Consider the following 18,698-nt stretch of genomic DNA (forward strand, 5'->3'; position numbering starts at 1 on the left):
ATTCCCCAGGGAGCGGAGGAGCCTGACCAGAGCTCACCCTGACCTGTTCCACTGCGGTCTTTGAGTGGGTGTTTCCTGAATCCTCACCTTGCCTGCTGTGTGAGTCAGCAGCGGCTGTCTGTCCTTGTGTGCTTTCCCACGTGTGTCTCTGTGTTTCTGCGCCAGGGGGTCTGTCTAACCTTGCCTGTCTGTCTCTGTCTGCAGGGAGAACCTGGAGAGTCTGGACCACCTGGTGTAGGAGGAGAGCCCGGTCCTAAGGTCAGACATCACAACTCAATTCATAACTGAATCGTCCAGTGGCCTGCTGGGTGTGTCAGAGTGACAGCCTCTGTTGTCCAATGGCAGGGTCCTCGTGGGGAGCGTGGTGAGAAAGGAGAGGCAGGACAGCCCGGTACAGCTGGACCCGCAGGAGTGAAGGGACCCCCTGGAGACGACGGACCCAAAGGAAACCCTGTCAGTACACACAGTGTACATTACACTCTACAACACAGAGTGTAGCACACATGTCATACTCCTCCCACTGTGTAACATACTGTGCAATGTACACACACTGCAGATAATGCAGTTCTGAATTAGTTCAGTTCTGACCATCACACCTACCGCTGTGATTCCTAAGGCATTTTCTAAACTCCCTCCCTCCTCTCTCCTCTCTCCCCTCTCCCCACTCTGCTCTCTCCTTCCTCTGTCTCTTTCCTCTCGCGTCTCCTCTCTCCTTCACTCATTCAGGGCCCGGTTGGCTTCCCTGGAGACCCTGGTCCCCCTGGTGAAGCCGGTCCAAGAGTGAGTATCACCCGTCTTCCACACAGTCCTGTCAGGATCCCCAAACCCACCAGCGCATCCCAGAAATTCCCTGGAATGCCACAGTACGTGTCCTAACGATGTTCCTTCTGCGTTCGCTCACCCTGTGACACTAACTGGTATCTCTCTGTGTTTCAGGGTCAGGATGGAGCAAAGGGAGAGAGAGGAGAGGATGGGGAACAGGGACAAGCAGTGAGTCTTCTCTTCATTCTTTATTCTTGTGTGAGGGTCTGGACTCCTCTCTCTGCGTGAGGAGTGTCTCTGGGGCCTGTGTGAGGGTCTGGACTCCTCTCTCTGTGTGAGGAGTGTCTCTGGGGTCTGTGTGAGGGTCTGGACTCCTCTCTCTGTGTGAGGAGTGTCTCTGGGGTCTGTGTGAGGGTCTGGACTCCTCTCTCTGTGTGAGGAGTGTCTCTGGGGTCTGTGTGAGGGTGTGTGCTCGTCTCTCTGTGTGAGGAGTGTCTCTGGGGTCTGTGTGAGGGTCTGGACTCCTCTCTCTGTGTGAGGGGTGTCTCTGGGGTCTGTGTGAGGGTCTGGACTCCTCTCTCTGTGTGAGGAGTGTCTCTGGGGTCTGTGTGAGGGTCTGGACTCCTCTCTCTGTGTGAGGAGTGTCTCTGGGGTCTGTGTGAGGGTCTGGACTCCTCTCTCTGTGTGAGGAGTGTCTCTGGGGTCTGTGTGAGGGTCTGGACTCCTCTCTCTGTGTGAGGAGTGTCTCTGGGGTCTGTGTGAATCACTTCACTGTCTTTTTCTTAGGGCTCTCCTGGACCTACCGGTGAAGCTGGGCCTCCAGGACCCCCAGGAAAGAGGGTGAGATTATTTGCACCTCCGGAACAGGTCACCCTCTGCACTGCCAGTGGTCACCAGCAGGTGGCAGGCTGCGTTCCAGTTGGGGTGTGAGGCGGTTCAGCTCGTGAACCGCCCTCGAGTATAAATGTCTGCAGAAGGTCCTCCAGCTGCTCATCCTGTGTCCGATTCTGCCATGTGAAGATTTTCCTGGCCTCCTCGGCTCATTTTTAATTTCTCCGTGTCGTCGTGTTCTTTCTCAGGGTCCTTCTGGAGCGCGGGGCGCAGAGGGGCGCCAGGGAGAGAAGGGCAGCAAGGTGAGAGGTCAGGGGTCACCGCTCGGGTGGAGTGGGGGGTGGGGGTGAGTGAGGTTCATGAGGACCCCCAATTGCACACCCTGATTTCTCCAAGTTTTCTTTCTCTCACACCCTAAACATGACTGTCTCTCCAGTCTGTCTGTCTGTCTCTCAGCCTGTCTGAGTGTCTCTCCAGTCTGTCTGAGTGTCTCTCCAGTCTGTCTGTCTCTCTCTCTGTCTGCCCCTTTCTCTCTTCGTCTCCCTCCCAAGCACTAACCCCTCTCTCTCTGCCTCTCAGGGAGACCCTGGTGCCACCGGACCGGCAGGGAAGACAGGTCCAGTTGGACCTCAGGGACCCCCTGGGAAACCAGGAACAGAAGGGCTGAGGGGCATTCCAGGATCAGTGGTGAGGGTCTTGGGAATACTGGACACACTGTATAGATCATTGTATATCACTATATACACACACTGTACTGTATAGATCACTGTATACACACATTGTACTGTATAGATCACTGTATATCACTGTATACACACTGTACTGTATAGATCACTGTATATCACTGTATACACACTGTACTGTAAAGATCACTGTATATATCACTGTATACACACACTGTACTGTATAGATCACTGTATATCACTGTATACACACTGTACTGTATAGATCACTGTATATATCACTGTATACACACACTGTACTGTAAAGATCACTGTATATATCACTGTATACACACACTGTACTGTATAGATCACTGTATATCACTGTATACACACTGTACTGTAAAGATCACTGTATATATCACTGTATACACACACTGTACTGTATAGATCACTGTATATCACTGTATACACACACTGTACTGTATAGATCACTGTATACACACTGTACTGTATAGATCACTGTATATCACTGTATACACATTGTACTGTAAAGATCACTGTATATCACTGTATACACACACTGTACTGTATAGATCACTGTATATATCACTGTATACACACACTGTACTGTATAGATCACTGTATATCACTGTATACACACTGTACTGTAAAGATCACTGTATATATCACTGTATACACACACTGTACTGTATAGATCACTGTATATCACTGTATACACACACTGTACTGTATAGATCACTGTATACACACTGTACTGTATAGATCACTGTATATCACTGTATACACACTGTACTGTAAAGATCACTGTATATATCACTGTATACACACACTGTACTGTATAGATCACTGTATATCACTGTATACACACACTGTACTGTATAGATCACTGTATATATCACTGTATACACACACTGTACTGTATAGATCACTGTATATCACTGTATACACATTGTACTGTAAAGATCACTGTATATATCACTGTATACACACTGTACTGTATAGATCACTGTATATATCACTGTATACACACTGTACTGTAAAGATCACTGTATACACACACTGTACTGTAAAGATCACTGTATATATCACTGTATACACACACTGTACTGTATAGATCACTGTATAAATCACTGTATACACACTGTACTGTATAGATCACTGTATACACACACTGTACTGTATATATCACTGTATACACACTGTACTGTAAAGATCACTGTATTTGTACACTGACACTGTAAAGACACACTAACTCTGTATGATTTAACACTACATTTTACACTAAACCCCAGTGAAGGAGCATCAGGACTCCTCTGGGCAGCAGGTCCACCAGAGGCCAGGATCCATCGCACACAGGGGGCTCTGAGATGCTGTGAGGGAGCGTGTGTCTGTATTAACCCCTCTCCCCCCTCCCCCTCTCCCAGGGAGAACAAGGCGCCCCAGGTGCGACTGGACAGAGGGGACCCCCCGGACCCATGGTGAGGACTGCCTAAGTCTCTTTGTTCTTTAGGATATTAACTCTCTATAAGGAAGCTCTCTCTATATAAAGCTTCGATCTAAAGAGTACATCGAATATGAATTCGAAGGTACAGTGTATACAAACTCTCTCTATAGGGCACACTCTATACTAACCCTCTCTATTTAGGTACTCAGTATTAATCCTGTCTATAAGGTACACTCTATACTAATCCTTTCTATAGGGTACAGTCTATATCAAGTCTCTCTATAGGGTACACTCTATACTACCCCCCTCTGTAGTGGTACACTTTATACTAACAATCTCTATAGGGAGCATTCTAAATTAACCCTCTACTCTGACCCCCTACACTAAGCCTCTCTATTGGCCAAACACCATACAAGCTCTGTCTATATCTGGACACACTGTGCAAGTTCTGTCTATAGGGCACACTCTATACAAGCTCTGTCTATAGGGCACACTATATACAAGTTCTGTCTATAGGGCACACTATACAAGCTCTGTCTATAGGGCACACTCTATACAAGCTCTGTCTATAGGGCACACTCTATACAAGCTCTGTCTATAGGGCACACTCTATACAAGTTCTGTCTATAGGGCACACATTATACAAGCTCTGTCTATAGGGCACACCTTATACAAGCTCTGTCTATAGGGCACACTCTATACAAGCTCTGTCTGTAGGGCACACTCTATACAAGCTCTGTCTATGGGACACACTGTGCAAGTTCTGTCTATAGGGCACACTCTATACAAGCTCTGTCTATGGGACACACTGTGCAAGTTCTGTCTATAGGGCACACTCTATACAAGCTCTGTCTATAGGGCACACATTATACAAGCTCTATCTGTAGGGCACACTCTATACAAGCTCTGTCTGTAGGGCACACTCTATACAAGCTCTGTCTATGGGACACACTGTGCAAGTTCTGTCTATAGGGCACACTCTATACAAGCTCTGTTTATAGGGCACACATTATACAAGCTCTGTCTGTAGGGCACACTCTATACAAGTTCTGTCTATAGGGCACACTATATACAAGCTCTGTCTATAAGGCACACTCTATACAAGTTCTGTCTGTAGGGCACACTCTATACAAGCTCTGTCTATAGGGCACACTCTATACAAGCTCTGTCTGTAGGGCACACTCTATACAAGCTCTGTCTGTAGGTTACAGTCTATACAAGTTCTGTCTATAGGGCACACTATATACAAGCTCTGTCTATAAGGCACACTCTATACAAGTTCTGTCTGTAGGGCACACATTATACAAGCTCTGTCTGTAGGGCACACTATACAAGCTCTGTCTGTAGGTTACAGTCTATACAACCTCTGTCTATAGGGCACACTCTATACAAGCTCTGTCTATAGGGCACACTATACAAGCTCTGTCTAGGACACACCTTATACAAGCTCTGTCTGTAGGGCACACTCCATACAAGCTCTGTCTATAGGGCACACTCTATACAAGCTCTGTCTATAGGGCACACTATACAAGCTCTGTCTAGGACACACCTTATACAAGCTCTGTCTGTAGGGCACACTCTATACAAGCTCTGTCTATAGGGCACACTCTATACAAGCTCTGTCTGTAGGGCACACTATACAAGCTCTGTCTAGGACACACCTTATACAAGCTCTGTCTATAGGGCACACTATACAAGCTCTGTCTGTAGGTTATAGTCTATACAAGCTCTGTCTGTAGGACACACTCTATACAAGCTCTGTCTGTAGGGCACACTCTATACAAGCTCTGTCTGTAGGTTACAATCTATACAAGCTCTGTCTGTGGGACACACTCTGTATGAACCCTCTGTAGTCAGCTTTGTCTGTGGGACACACTCTGTATGAACCCTCTGTAGTCAGCTCTGTCTATGGGACACACTCTGTATGAACCCTCTGTAGTCAGCTCTGTCTATGGGACACACTCTGTATGAACCCTCTGTAGTCAGCTCTGTATAGTAACTCTCTCTCTCCACCTCCCAGGGTCCCCCAGGGCTGCCAGGCTTGAAAGGTGACCCGGGGTCAAAGGGCGAGAAGGGTCACCCTGGATTAATCGGTCTGATTGGGCCCCCCGGCGAGCAGGGAGAGAAGGGAGACCGGGGCCTCCCGGGGCCCCAGGGCAGCACCGGGTCCAAGGGGGAGACTGTGAGTACGGCAGCATGTACCCCCCGTACCCCACCACTACCCCACACGCCCTACATGTAGCCCATAAACCCCTACAGCATTCACCACATGTTCCACTGCCCATTTCTTGATTCATTGTCCTGGACACCCCGTTATTTCTCCTGCACACTCTGTCTATCCCCTACACCCCGAAAGTACCACCCCTCTATACCCCCACACGGCTCTCGCAGTCACCCCCTGTCTAGGCCGTCTCCCTAAGTGAGGTCTGTGCTCTGTTGTTTCTTAGGGAATGCCTGGATCTACTGGCCCCCTGGGCCCTGCTGGACCCCCTGGCCTGCCTGTGAGTGTGACCCCTCTTTCTGCATCTGCCCCCCACGAACCCTGTGTGTACCCCCACCTCTTTCTCTACTCTTTCCCTGTTCCTCCCTCCCTCTCCCCTCTTCTCTCCGTACCCCTTTTCCTTTCTCCCTCTCTCTCTCCTCTCTCTGTACCCCTGTTCCTCTCTCTCTCCTCTCTCTGTACCCCTGTTCCTCTCTCCCTCTCTTCTCTCCTCTCTCTGTACCCATGTTCCTCTCTCCCTCTCTCTCTCCTCTCTCTGTACCCCTGTTCCTCTCTCCCTCTCTCCTCTCTCTGTACACCTGTTCCTCTCTCCCCCTACTCTCTCTGTACCCCTGTTCCTCTCTCCCTCTCTCCTCTCTCTGTACACCTGTTCCTCTCTCCCCCTACTCTCTCTGTACCCCTGTTCCTCTCTCCCTCTCTCTCTCCTCTCTCTGTACCCCCGTTCCTCTCTCCCTCTCTCTCTCCTCTCTCTGTACCCCTGTTCCTCTCTCCCTCTCTCTCTCCTCCCTCTGTACCCCTCACTCAGTCTCTGCAGTGCCCCCTAATAAGCACTGAGGGAGCAGGACTGACTGTTCTCTCTAGTTTCTCTTTCTGCACCACTGTGTTTCGCTCAGACCCACTGAACCTCCTCTCTCTGTGTCTCTCAGGGTCCCCCTGGTCTCAAGGGTGCGAAAGGAGCCACGGTGAGTGTTTCTGTCTCGGCTGTGTCCGTGCCATGTGTCGATGAGCAGCTCTGGGAGCGTTTGCTTTTCCTGTTCGTGGTGCCTCAGTCTTTCATCGTTTGTCTTTTTTAGGGCTCTGCTGGTCCTAAAGGAGAAAAGGGTGTACAGGGACCACCTGGACCTCCGGTAGGTGTCCACATCAATCATCCTAGACTGTCAGGTCTCTTATAATCGGAAATGTCAGTGTGTCTGGGGTCTGTGTGAGGGTCTGTGCTCCTCTTTCTGTGTGAGGAGTGTCTCTGGAGTCTGTGTGAGGGTCTGGACTCCTCTCTCTGTGTGAGGAGTGTCTCTGGGGTCTGTGTGAGGGTCTGGACTCCTCTCTCTGTGTGAGGAGTGTCTCTGGGGTCTGTGTGAGGGTCTGGACTCGTCTCTCTGTGTTTTAGGGGTGCCTACATTCTCTCTCATGCCCCCTCTTTCCGTCCCTCTTTCCCAGGGGCCCCCAGGAGAGGTGATCCAGCCGCTGCCCTTCCAGATGCCCAAGAAGTCGAAGCGATCCATCGACGCCAGCATGCCCCTGTCCGACAGCGGGGACGCCGCGCCGGCCGACTCCACGGGCTCAGAGTTCCTGCTGGGCAGCGAGGGCATGGAGGAGATCTTCGGCTCCCTGAACTCCCTGAGGCAGGAGATCGAGAACCTGCGGCACCCGCTGGGCACCAGGGACAGCCCCGCGCGCACCTGCCAGGACCTGAAGCTCTGCCAGCCCGACTACCAGGACGGTAGGAGAACCGTGGGGCCCACTGAACTTTAAAGGAGGACGGAAGAGATTATGTGATTACTGTTTTGATATTACACAGGGGTGAAGCGGTCAGCCCTGGGGCCAATCCCTGGGGTGCTGTCTGTGTGGAGTCTGCATGTTCTCCCCGTGTTCACATACGTTTTCCTCCCACAGCCCACAGACATGCTGGTGGGTTAATTGGCTTCTGGGAAAAGTGGCCCAATTTCTGTGTGTGTGTGTCCTGCCACGTGCCTGTCTGTCTGTCCACATACGTGCCTCTCGTGTGCCTGCAGGGGAATACTTCATTGACCCGAACCAGGGCTGCGCCAGAGACTCGTTCAAGGTGCTCTGCAACTTCACTGCTGGAGGAGAGACCTGCATCTTCCCGGCCAAGAACATACAGAAGGTGAGACTGTGAGACGCCTCTACCTCCCCCTGCTGGTACACAGAGGAAGTGCCACAGCTGACCCTCCCTCTCTCCCTCCCTCAGGTGAAGATGGACTCCTGGTCCAACGAGTCTCCGGGCTCCTGGTTCAGTCAGTTCAAGACTGGCAGCAAGGTGAGGCTCTTTCTCTCCTTCTTCCTCCTCCTCCTCTCTGTCTCCTTCCCACTCCTCTTTCTCCTTCTCACCCCTCTCCCCCCTCTCTCTCCTCCTCCCCTGGGCTCTGAGTGTCGGTCTGGCAGTGTCTGGCAGCCTGTTTCCCTGCGAGTGACAGGTTGTAAAACCAGAGTGTCTGTACTCACCCCCTGGCCCTGCTCTCCAGCTGTCCCTCTCTCTCTCCTCCTCTTCCCCCTCTCTCTCCTCCTCCCCTGGGCTCTGAGTGTCGGTCTGGCAGTGTCTGGCAGCCTGTTTCCCTGCGAGTGACAGGTTGTAAAACCAGAGTGTCTGTACTCACCCCCTGCCCCTGCTCTCCAGCTGTCCCTCTCTCTCTCCTCCTCTCCCCCCTCTCTCTCCTCCTCCCCTGGGCTCTGAGTGTCGGTCTGGCAGTGTCTGGCAGCCTGTTTCCCTGCGAGTGACAGGTTGTAAAACCAGAGTGTCTGTACTCACCCCCTGGCCCTGCTCTCCAGCTGTCCCTCTCTCTCTCCTCCTCTCCCCCCTCTCTCTCCTCCTCCCCTGGGCTCTGAGTGTCGGTCTGGCAGTGTCTGGCAGCCTGTTTCCCTGCGAGTGACAGGTTGTAAAACCAGAGTGTCTGTACTCACCCCCTGGCCCTGCTCTCCAGCTGTCCCTCTCTCTCTCCTCCTCTCCCCCCTCTCTCTCCTCCTCCCCTGGGCTCTGAGTGTCGGTCTGGCAGTGTCTGGCAGCCTGTTTCCCTGCGAGTGACAGGTTGTAAAACCAGAGTGCCTGTACTCACCCCCTGCCCCTGCTCTCCAGCTGTCCTATGTGGACTCCGATGGCGAGCCAGTGGGCGTGGTCCAGCTGGCCTTCCTGCGGCTCCTCAGTGTCTCGGCACGCCAGAACTTCACCTACCACTGCCACAGATCCGTTGCCTGGCAACAGGTCTCCACCGGCGACTACTCCAGGGCAATTCACTTCCAGAGCAGCAACGAGCAGGACCTGACCTACGGCAACAGCCCCTACATCAAGGCCCTGGAGGACGGCTGCTCTGTGAGTCAATACTCAAAGACAACGCAGGCTGACACAGTCAATACAGACTGACACAGAGTCAGTACAGACTGACAGCGAGTCAGTACAGGCTGACAGAGTCAATGCAGACTGACACAGAGTCAGTACAGGCTGACAGAGTCAATACAGACTGACACAGAGTCTGTACAGACTGACAGCGAGTCAGTACAGGCTGACAGAGTCAGTACAGGCTGACACAGAGTCAGTACAGGCTGACAGAGTCAGTACAGACTGACACAGAGTCAGTACAGGCTGACAGAGTCAATACAGACTGACACAGAGTCAGTACAGACTGACAGAGTCAGTACAGACTGACACAGAGTCAATACAGACTGACACAGAGTCAGTACAGGCTGACACAGAGTCTGTACAGACTGACAGCGAGTCAGTACAGGCTGACAGAGTCAATACAGACTGACACAGAGTCAGTACAGGCTGACACAGAGTCAGTACAGAAAGAGTCAATACAGACTGACACAGAGTCAGTACAGACTGACACAGAGTCAATACAGACTGACACAGAGTTAGTACAGGCTGACAGAGTCAATACAGACTGACACAGAGTCAGTACAGGCTGACACAGAGTCAATACAGACTGACACAGAGTCAGTACAGGCAGACAGAGTCAATACAGACTGACACAGAGTCAGTACAGACTGACACAGAGTCAGTACAGGCAGACAGAGAGTCAGTACAGACTGACACAGAGTCAGTACAGGCAGACAGAGAGTCAGTCCAGGCTTGAGGTGTCAGAAATTCACCCCTCTCCCTCTGTCTCCCCCAGAATCGGAAGGGCTTTGACAAGACGGTGCTGGAGATGAACACGCCCCTGGTGGAGCAGCTCCCCCTGCTGGACGTGCTGTTTACAGACTTTGGGGAAGAGAAACAGGAATTTGGCTTCGAAGTGGGACCTGTCTGTTTTCTGGGCTGAGCCCCACAGTGACCTGCACACACACACACACACGGACAGACCCACGGACACGCACGGACACACACACTCTGACAGACCCAGGGACCACGCTGCACACACTTCACAGGGCAGGAAAAACGACGGACAACACATCAGAAGGAAGGATCACTAAACGCTCCTCGTGGAATAATGGGATTCGTCATCTCCGGTGCTGAAGAACAGGGGCCCGGACCGGCCCGGCGTCTCCGAAACTCTCCCCCTCTCGTGCTCTTCCTGTCCGCGCCCGGCCCGCCAAGCCTGCCCAGCCCACCCGCACACGCCCCAGCCCCGCCCCTTCCCGCGGGTCACTTCCTCTCTCGCCTGGCCTCGCCCGGGTAAAGAGGGGGACAGGGACAGAAGCCCTCACCTGGGTTAGCTGTCAGGACATCGTCGCTGGCGAAGGGACTGTGGCCGGTCGTACGCAGGGCGCGTCCCGAGCTCCGGTCGCAGGGCAGGGGTCCCAGAGGCTCCCAGGGCTGGACAGCCTAGTCCCGCTGGATGTCAGGGCAAGACAGTGAGTACAGGAGTACAGCACAGTGCAGTACAGTGTGGTGCAGTGTAGTATAATACAGTGCCGTATAGTGTGGTATATTGCAGTATAATACAGTGCAGTGTGGTATAGTGCAGTATATCACAGTATATCACAGTGCAGTGTGGTACAGTGCAGTATATCACAGTGCAGTGTGGTACAGTGCAGTATATCACAGTATAATACAGTGCAGTGTGGTACAGTGCAGTATATCACAGTATATCACAGTGCAGTGTGGTACAGTGCAGTATATCACAGTGCAGTGTGGTACAGTGCAGTATATCACAGTATATCACAGTGCAGTGTGGTACAGTGCAGTATATCACAGTGCAGTGTGGTACAGTGCAGTATATCACAGTATAATACAGTGCAGTGTGGTACAGTGCAGTATGGTACGGTGCAGTATATCGCAGTATACTACAGTGCATTATATTGCAGTATAATACAGTGCAGTGTGTTATAGTGCTGTATAATAGTGCAGTGTGGTACAGTGCAGTATAATACAGTGCAGTGTGTTATAGTGCTGTATAATAGTGCAGTGTAGTACAGTGCAGTATAATACAGTGCAGTGTGTTATAGTGCTGTATAATAGTGCAGTGTGGTACAGTGCAGTATAATACAGTGCAGTGTGGTACGGTGCAGTATATTGCAGTGTATTACAGCGCAGTACAGGGCAGTCTCCCCTCTCTGACCCCAGCTCTTTGCCCTTACCTAGGAGACCCGTGACTCCAGTGTGGTCCCCCAGGTGGATTCAGGGGCTGGGGGGTATTTATGAGTATTTATTTGTCTATTTATACAATCAGGTATCACTAGAAAGGGGAGGGGGGAGGGGGGAAGGGTCCAGGTCTCGCCAAGGCTCGAGGTTCGTTAGTGCAACTGTCATCCCCCCAGCGCCAACGGGCAGCGCGGGCGAGGGGCGAGGGGCGAGGGGGCGGGGAGCCACACGCAGACGAACCGCGCCGGGCTGGACCAGAAATACCCCCTGTTCTCTCCGGGTCTGTGAACAAGCGAATCGGTCCTCTGGTGCTCACGAAGCCCGTCCGTCTGCTCCGCGCCAGGCGGAGGGGCTCCCACACGATCCGAGAAAAATCAATGGTGCTGAACAGAAAAAAAAGTATTATTTTATAATGTTTGTAAGTAATTTTTTAAAAGTTTGTTTTCTGTAATATATAATCTTGAAATGAGACGGCTGCTGCCTTCTGCCTGCTGCTGTGCCTGTGCCTGTGCTCTGTGCTCCTCCAGCTCTGCCTCTCCCTCTGTCTCTCCCTCTGCTCTCCTGCTCTCCTGCTCTCCTGCTCTCCTGTCGGCGTTGCGCTTCATCGTCTTCATTCCTTCCTCGGCTTGTCCTTTTCGTTTTTTGTGTTCAGAGTCTCCCATTAAACCACACGCCAATGCAAAACTCTCCCTCAGTGTCCGTCTGTGTCTCTCTGTGGTCGGGGGTGTGTCCGTGTCCTGAGGCTGTCTGGTTGTGTCTCTCTGTCTCCACCTGTCTCCCCTCTCCTCTCCACCTGTCTCCTTCCCCTCACTCTCTCTCTCTTCTCTCTGTATCTCTCCACCTGTCTCCCCCCTCACTCTCTCTCTCCTCTCTCTGTATCTCTCCTCCTGTCTCCCCCCTCACTCTCTCGCTCTCTCTCCTCTCTCTGTATCTCTCCACCTGTCTCCCCCCTCACTCTCTCTCTCTCCTCTCTGTGTATCTCTCCACCTGTCTCCCTCTCTCTCTGGGTCTCTTATTCAGATTCTTATTCCAGCAGTTTTGCTCACAGTATTGCCAACTGGTTTAGTGACAGTATTTAGGATTGCTGGGGCCCTGGGTTTAATTCTGGATGTGCTGTCTGTGTGGAGTCTGCATGTTCTCCTCACGTTCCCGTGAGTTTCCTCCAGTTCCTCCACTGGTGGCCAGGAAGGGGCTGGTGTCCAGGGAGGGGCTGGGGTTCTGTGATGGACTGGTGTCCAGGGAGGGGCTGGGATCCTGTGAGGGGCTGGTGTCCAGGGAGGGGCTGGTGTCCAGGGAGGGGCTGGGGTTCTGTGATGGACTGGTGTCCAGGGAGGGGCTGGGGTTCTGTGATGGACTGGTGTCCAGGGAGGGGCTGGTGTCCAGGGAGGGGCTGGGGTCCTGTGATGGACTGGTGTCCAGGGAGGGGCTGGGGTTCTGTGATGGACTGGTGTCCAGGGAGGGGCTGGGGTCCTGTGATGGACTGGTGTCCAGGGAGGGGCTGGTGTCCTGTGATGGACTGGTGTTCAGGGAGGGGCTGGGGTCCTGTGATGGACTGGTGTCCAGGGAGGGGCTGGGGTCCTGTGATGGACTGGTGTCCAGGGAGGGGCTGGTGTCCTGTGATGGACTGGTGTTCAGGGAGGGGCTGGGGTCCTGTGATGGACTGGTGTCCAGGGAGGGGCTGGGGTCCTGTGATGGACTGGTGTCCTGTGATGGACTGGTGTCCTGTGATGGACTGGTGTCCAGGGAGGGGCTGGGGTCCTGTCCAGGCCGTACCCTGCCTTGCTCCCAGTGTGTGCTGGGATAGACCCCAGCTCCCTGTGCCCCTGTCCTGGATAAAGCCGTGAGAAAGTAGATGGACGTCTCTTCCAGTGTTGGTTTCGTGACCACGTTTTCTAAACCTGGGTTCTGGCAGATTCAGAAATACTTGTGCCTGCGCTCACACACACACACACACACACACACACACACACACACACACACACACACAAATCCTCAGTCCTGCCTGCAGCCTCTCATCCTGACTGACGACACCAGAGCCGAGACAGGAGTCTGCCTGAGCACACCGGCCCAGTGCGCAGCCTGCCCAGAACCAAGCTGTGAACCGATCAGGCCTGCCTTCGTGTTACTAGGAACCAATCAGGACTGCCTGAGTGTTAGCTGGGATCCAATCAGGACTGCCTGTGTGTTAGCTGGGATCCAATCAGGACTGCCTGTGTGTTAGCTGTGAACCAATCAGGACTGCCTGTGTGTTAGCTGGGATCCAATCAGGACTGCCTGTGTGTTAGCTGTGAACCAATCAGGACTGCCTGTGACTTTATCTGGTTTTATCATAATTTTATTAATTTGCCTCACAATTTTTGATTGCTGTTTTGGTTATTTAGGAAAAGAAGCACAAATATCTTTTAAAGGAATTAAAAAGAGATTTACGGACAGATTGAGATTTATCATATATAAATTATATCTATATTACAATGAATAATCTCCCGTTTAATTGAGGGGCAGAAGTGTGCTCTACTGTTTAATTGAGGGGCGGAAGTGGACTCTGCTGTTAAATTGAGGAGCGGAAGTGACCTCTCCTCTTTAATTGAGGGGCGGAAGGGCGCTCGGCGCTACTTCGTCAAACAGACGAGTATCGGCGTCCTGCTCTCCTCGGATGTTCCCTGTACCCGTCAGTAAGAAAGGTTTTTACTGCACTGGTAGATTTATTACGTGTGTGCCTGGCTGTTTAATCAGTGAAGCCGTTAGTGAAGAAGAACAAGCGGCGCTTTCCCTTGTTCTGAGGTCTTCCCGGCTGGTTGTGAGTTGTGCTGTGAGTCACTGAGCCACACAGCGGTTTTCACGAACACTTGTTCTGTATTCACGGTGCTGGGTCTTCATTTTCATTTCTAGTCACCGAACCGGACGGAGCTTCTCCGTGTTAGTTATGGTCTGTGTTCACGGTACTGGTTCTCAATATTACTGTTCAGTCACTAATCCCTACAGAAGTTGTTCCAGCCCATTTTCTTATACGGTATATTCACCCAACTGGTTCTTAATTATACTGTCTGATCACTGAGCCAGACGGGTTTATTCCTGGATATTTATGAGAGATTTTCTGGACTGGTGGTTAAGTTTTTGTAGTTAAACCAGACAGTATTTGTCTTTAATTATTGTTATATTCACCGCACCGTACTGGTGTTAATTATACTGACTAATCACTAAACCGGACAGAGCTTTTCCTTATTAATTTATTCTATATTCACGGTAGTGGTTCTTAATATTACTGTCTAATCGGTAAACCAGACTGTGTTATTCCTGAATATTTATGTGATATATTCGCTGTCCTGGTTGTTAATTTAAATTTCTTGTAGCTAAACCAGACAGTATTTGTCTTTAATAATTGTTATATTCACTGTGCTGGTTAATTATACAGACTAGTCACTAAACCGGACAGAGTTTTTCCTTATTAATTATATTCTGTATTCACGGTACTGGTTGTTAATTATACAGACTAGTCACTAAACCGGACAAACGGTGTTATTCCTGGATATTTATGTGAGAGATTTTCTGGACTGGTGGTTAAGTTTTTCTAGCTAAACCAGACAGTATTTGTCTTTAATTATTGTTATATATTCACCGCACCGTACTGGTGTTAATTATACTGACTAATCACTAAACCGGACAGAGTTTTTCCTTATTAATTATATTCTATATTCACGGTACTGGTTGTTAATTTTAATTTCTAGTCACTAAACCGGACAGAGCTTTTCCGCATTAATTATTTCTATATTCACGGTAGTGGTTCTTAATATTACTGTCTAATCAGTAAACCAGACGGTGTTATTCCTGAATATTTATGTGATATATTCGCCGTACTGGTTGTTAATTTTAATTTCTTGTTGCTAAACCAGAAAGTATTTGTCTTTAATAATTGTTATATTCACGGTACTGGTTGTTAATTATACTGAATAGTCACTAAACCGGACAGAGTTTTTCCTTATTAATTATATTTTATATTCACGGTACTGGTTGTTAATTTTAATTTCAAGTCACTAAACCGGACAGAGCTTTTCCGTATTAATAATGTTCTGTTTTCACGGTACTGGTTGTTAATTATACCGACTAATCACTAAACCGCACAGAGTTTTTCCGTATTAATAATGTTCTGTATTCACGGTGCTGGGTGTTAATTATACAGACTAGTCCCTAAACCGGACAGAGCATTTCCTTATTAATTATGTTCTATATTCCCCGTGCTGGGTGTTAATTGGACTGTAGTCACAGACCCAGACGGTGTTTTCCATGAATACTCGTGTTATATCTTCACTCTACTGTTTATTAATTGTTTTGTAGCCATTAAACCAGGCTGTGATCTTCCTGAGTTATTGTCGTATATATTCACCGTCCTGGTTGTTAATTATTCTCATTAGTCTCTAAACCCGACGGAGTTTTTCCTGAATAAGTGTTCATTATTCACGGTACTGGGTGTTAATTTTAATTTCTAGTTACTTAAGCGGGCAGAGGTTTTCCTTATTAATTATGTTCTATATTCACGGTACTGATTGTTAATTTTAATTTCAAGTCACTAAACCGGACAGAGCTTTTCCGTATTAATAATGTTCTGTGTTCACTGTCCTTGTTGTTAATATTACTGTGTAGTCACTAAACCATACAGAATTTCCTTACCAATTTTCTTATATATTCACCGAGCTGGTTCTTAATTATACTGTCTAGTCACTGAACCAGACGGTTTCTCCTGAATAATTGTTCTATATTCACCGGATTGGTAGTGCAATGTACTGTGTAGCCACAGAACCAGACGGTTTTATTCGAGTAATTGTTCACCGTACTGGTTGTTAATTATACAGACTAGTCACTAAACCGGACAGTTTTTCCTTATTAATTATGTTCTATATTCCCCGTGCTGGGTGTTAATTGGACTGTAGTCACAGAATCAGATGGTGTTTTCCATGAATACTCGTGTTATATCTTCACTCTACTGCTTAGTAATTTAGATCTAAACCATACTGTTTTTCCTGAACAGTTGTTCTGTGTTCACGGTACTGGCTCTTAATATCACTGTTCAGTCACCAAACCATACAGAATGTTTTCTTATTCACCGAACTGGTGATTGATTTGACTGTGTGGCCACAGGACCCTTCGGTGTTTTTCACGAATAATTGTTATATATTGACTGTAGTGGAACAAGTAACAGGTTTCTTCCTGCTGAAAAGAGAAGACAGAAACCGCAACGTTTCGGCTGTGGAGCCTTCCTCAGGTGCGAGAAACCCTGTTTTCTAGGGTGTGTGTGTGTATATGGGGTGACCCTTAGAGGAACCAGCCCTGTTCATCCACGGTCTCTCCTCTCTTCCAGAGGGGAGCAGTACTGGGACCCCGGCTGCTCAGCTGTGTGTCGTTGAAGGTCTGGAGCTGGTTCTGGACGGGCCGTCTGCTCCTCTCCACCTGAGCACCAGAGAAGTGTGGGTGTCAGTGAGGGGGCGTCGTGGACTGAGAAATGGGAGTGAATCCACCAGAGACGTGGCCGACACGTTGGTGTCCAAACCCACTGTGTGGTACGTGAAGCAGCAAGGACACGCTGGGGGACCACAGGAGACCCCAGAAGACTCTCAGCCGTGAAGAAAAGCCCCTTTTCTCCTGTGGAGCAGGTCAGGAGCGCTCTCCGGGACGTAGGCGGGGGTGTGTGGGAGCCCCCCATGAAGAGCAGAGGACAGCAGCCTGAGCTCAGGGGGTCCCCACTGCTGCGGGCCGCAGGTGAGCCCCTGGAACAGACAGGCCAGGCTGCAGCCTGCCGAGGTCTGGGACAAAGCCTGCTGGACGGAGCTGCCCCGGGGGACAGTGTGGAGAGAAAGGAGCAGGGTGGAGGTGGGCTCCTGGCCCGGGCGGGTGTGGCTCAGTGGAGCTGGCTCTCTGCTCCTTCTTGATGGAGTGACGGCACAACTCGGGGGCTCGGTGACTCGGTGACCCCACGCGTCCTGCTCAGGGCGGCCAGCGGGGGGCTCTTGAGGGGCTGTCGGCCACCGCGAGGGGTTCGCACCCAGGTTCTGCGCACGACGGTTTCGTCTTAATGTCTGTTGGCGACCCGAGCACGTCTGGAGCTGTGACACAGAGAGATTGTGTGTAAGTAGGGCTGTGGCTCCTATAAGGTTCACCCAACACAGACACAAACACCCCCAATTAGAGCTGACACCCTGCACCTGAACCTCAGTCGCCTCGTTTCCCTGTCCAGAGACAGCCTGCGCTGGACACTCGCTGTGCCGGCTGTTCATGTGCTGTGTGGCCACAGAGGTATCCAGTGTTTTTCACGAGTCATATTCACTGTGCTGTTAATGTTAATTTCTAGTCACTACAGCAGGCAGGGGTTTTCCTGAAATATTCTGGTATATATTCACCATGGTTGTTAATTGTCTAATTAGTGAGCCGGACGGTGTTGTTCCTGAATGTTCTGTGTTCCCTGGACTGGTGGGTGTTTTTCATTTCTAGTCACGAAGCCGGACAGTTTGTCCTCATGAACTGTCTTGTACGTCCTCTGTTCTGTCCAGTCACTGAAACGCTGGTGTTCTTCATGAACACGTATGGTATTTATTCACTGTACTGGTTAAGTTTCATTGTTGGTCACTAAACTAGACAGTTTTTCCATTATTCTCATGGTGAATAGAGCCCAGTGCCTGGACACCCAGGGGTGGCAGGAGGAGGAGGAGGAGCCCGGGGGTGTCAGGAGGAGGAGGTGAGGAAGAGAGCCTGTGGACAACACGCCTGTGTTTCTCCAGCACAGCAGCTCTGGGCCGGAGCAGTCGGGACTCGGTGGAGCACAGGCTGCCTTCAGGCCTGTTTATTCCCACCAGACGCAGGGAGGGACTGGGAGTGGGGTAACACTGTCCCCCGCTGGAGAGGGCGCCCCCACACCTGCAGGTAGAGGACAAGGGGGTCTGCTTGACTGGTCCTGAAGGGCAGGTGAGGTCAGACCAGGTGAGGCTCCCTCGCAGGCGACGCTGGTCTTCCACGATCCCACTGGGAGCAGACCGGACCGATCCGGATCCGCGCTCTCTGAGGGGGTGGAGCAGGAGTCGTCTCTGGGAGACGGCCAGGATGTTCCTCCTCCTCCTCCTCCTCCTGCCTGCTGGAGCCTGTGAGGATGACGATGGTGACGAAGAGCTGCTGGAGCCCCAAGAGGACTCCTCCTGTCGGGGTGCCAGGGGGTGACCCTCAGGGCTGTGTCCTGAC

The 18,698-nt window shown here is 50.8% G+C and overlaps 1 protein-coding gene and 1 long non-coding RNA gene across 2 annotated transcripts in view; both read left to right on the forward strand.

Annotated features, from left to right (window-relative positions):
- Positions 1–12,166, forward strand: part of LOC148662324 (uncharacterized) — a 56,310-nt gene extending 44,144 nt beyond the window's left edge. Inside the window, exons 52-68 of the mRNA XM_088632995.1 lie at positions 205–258; positions 346–453; positions 727–780; positions 937–990; positions 1,549–1,602; positions 1,842–1,895; positions 2,173–2,280; positions 3,704–3,757; positions 5,744–5,905; positions 6,171–6,224; positions 6,871–6,906; positions 7,018–7,071; positions 7,379–7,661; positions 7,954–8,066; positions 8,151–8,219; positions 9,033–9,266; positions 10,069–12,166. Of these exons, the coding sequence (XP_088489121.1) occupies positions 205–258; positions 346–453; positions 727–780; positions 937–990; positions 1,549–1,602; positions 1,842–1,895; positions 2,173–2,280; positions 3,704–3,757; positions 5,744–5,905; positions 6,171–6,224; positions 6,871–6,906; positions 7,018–7,071; positions 7,379–7,661; positions 7,954–8,066; positions 8,151–8,219; positions 9,033–9,266; positions 10,069–10,215 (1,692 nt within the window). The 3' untranslated portion in view covers positions 10,216–12,166. The remainder of the gene's footprint in view (positions 1–204; positions 259–345; positions 454–726; positions 781–936; positions 991–1,548; positions 1,603–1,841; positions 1,896–2,172; positions 2,281–3,703; positions 3,758–5,743; positions 5,906–6,170; positions 6,225–6,870; positions 6,907–7,017; positions 7,072–7,378; positions 7,662–7,953; positions 8,067–8,150; positions 8,220–9,032; positions 9,267–10,068) is intronic.
- A 1,989-nt stretch (positions 12,167–14,155) lies between these two features.
- On the forward strand, positions 14,156–18,238 carry LOC148662325 (uncharacterized). The gene is made up of 3 exons (XR_015936764.1): positions 14,156–16,734; positions 16,831–17,594; positions 18,133–18,238. It is a non-coding gene; the product is annotated as an uncharacterized LOC148662325 (long non-coding RNA).
- The last annotated feature ends 460 nt before the right edge of the window (positions 18,239–18,698 follow it).

Source organism: Lepisosteus platostomus, chromosome 5 (assembly GCF_059453375.1).
Source record: "Lepisosteus platostomus isolate fLepPlt1 chromosome 5, fLepPlt1.hap1, whole genome shotgun sequence".
Lineage (NCBI taxonomy): Eukaryota > Metazoa > Chordata > Actinopteri > Semionotiformes > Lepisosteidae > Lepisosteus > Lepisosteus platostomus.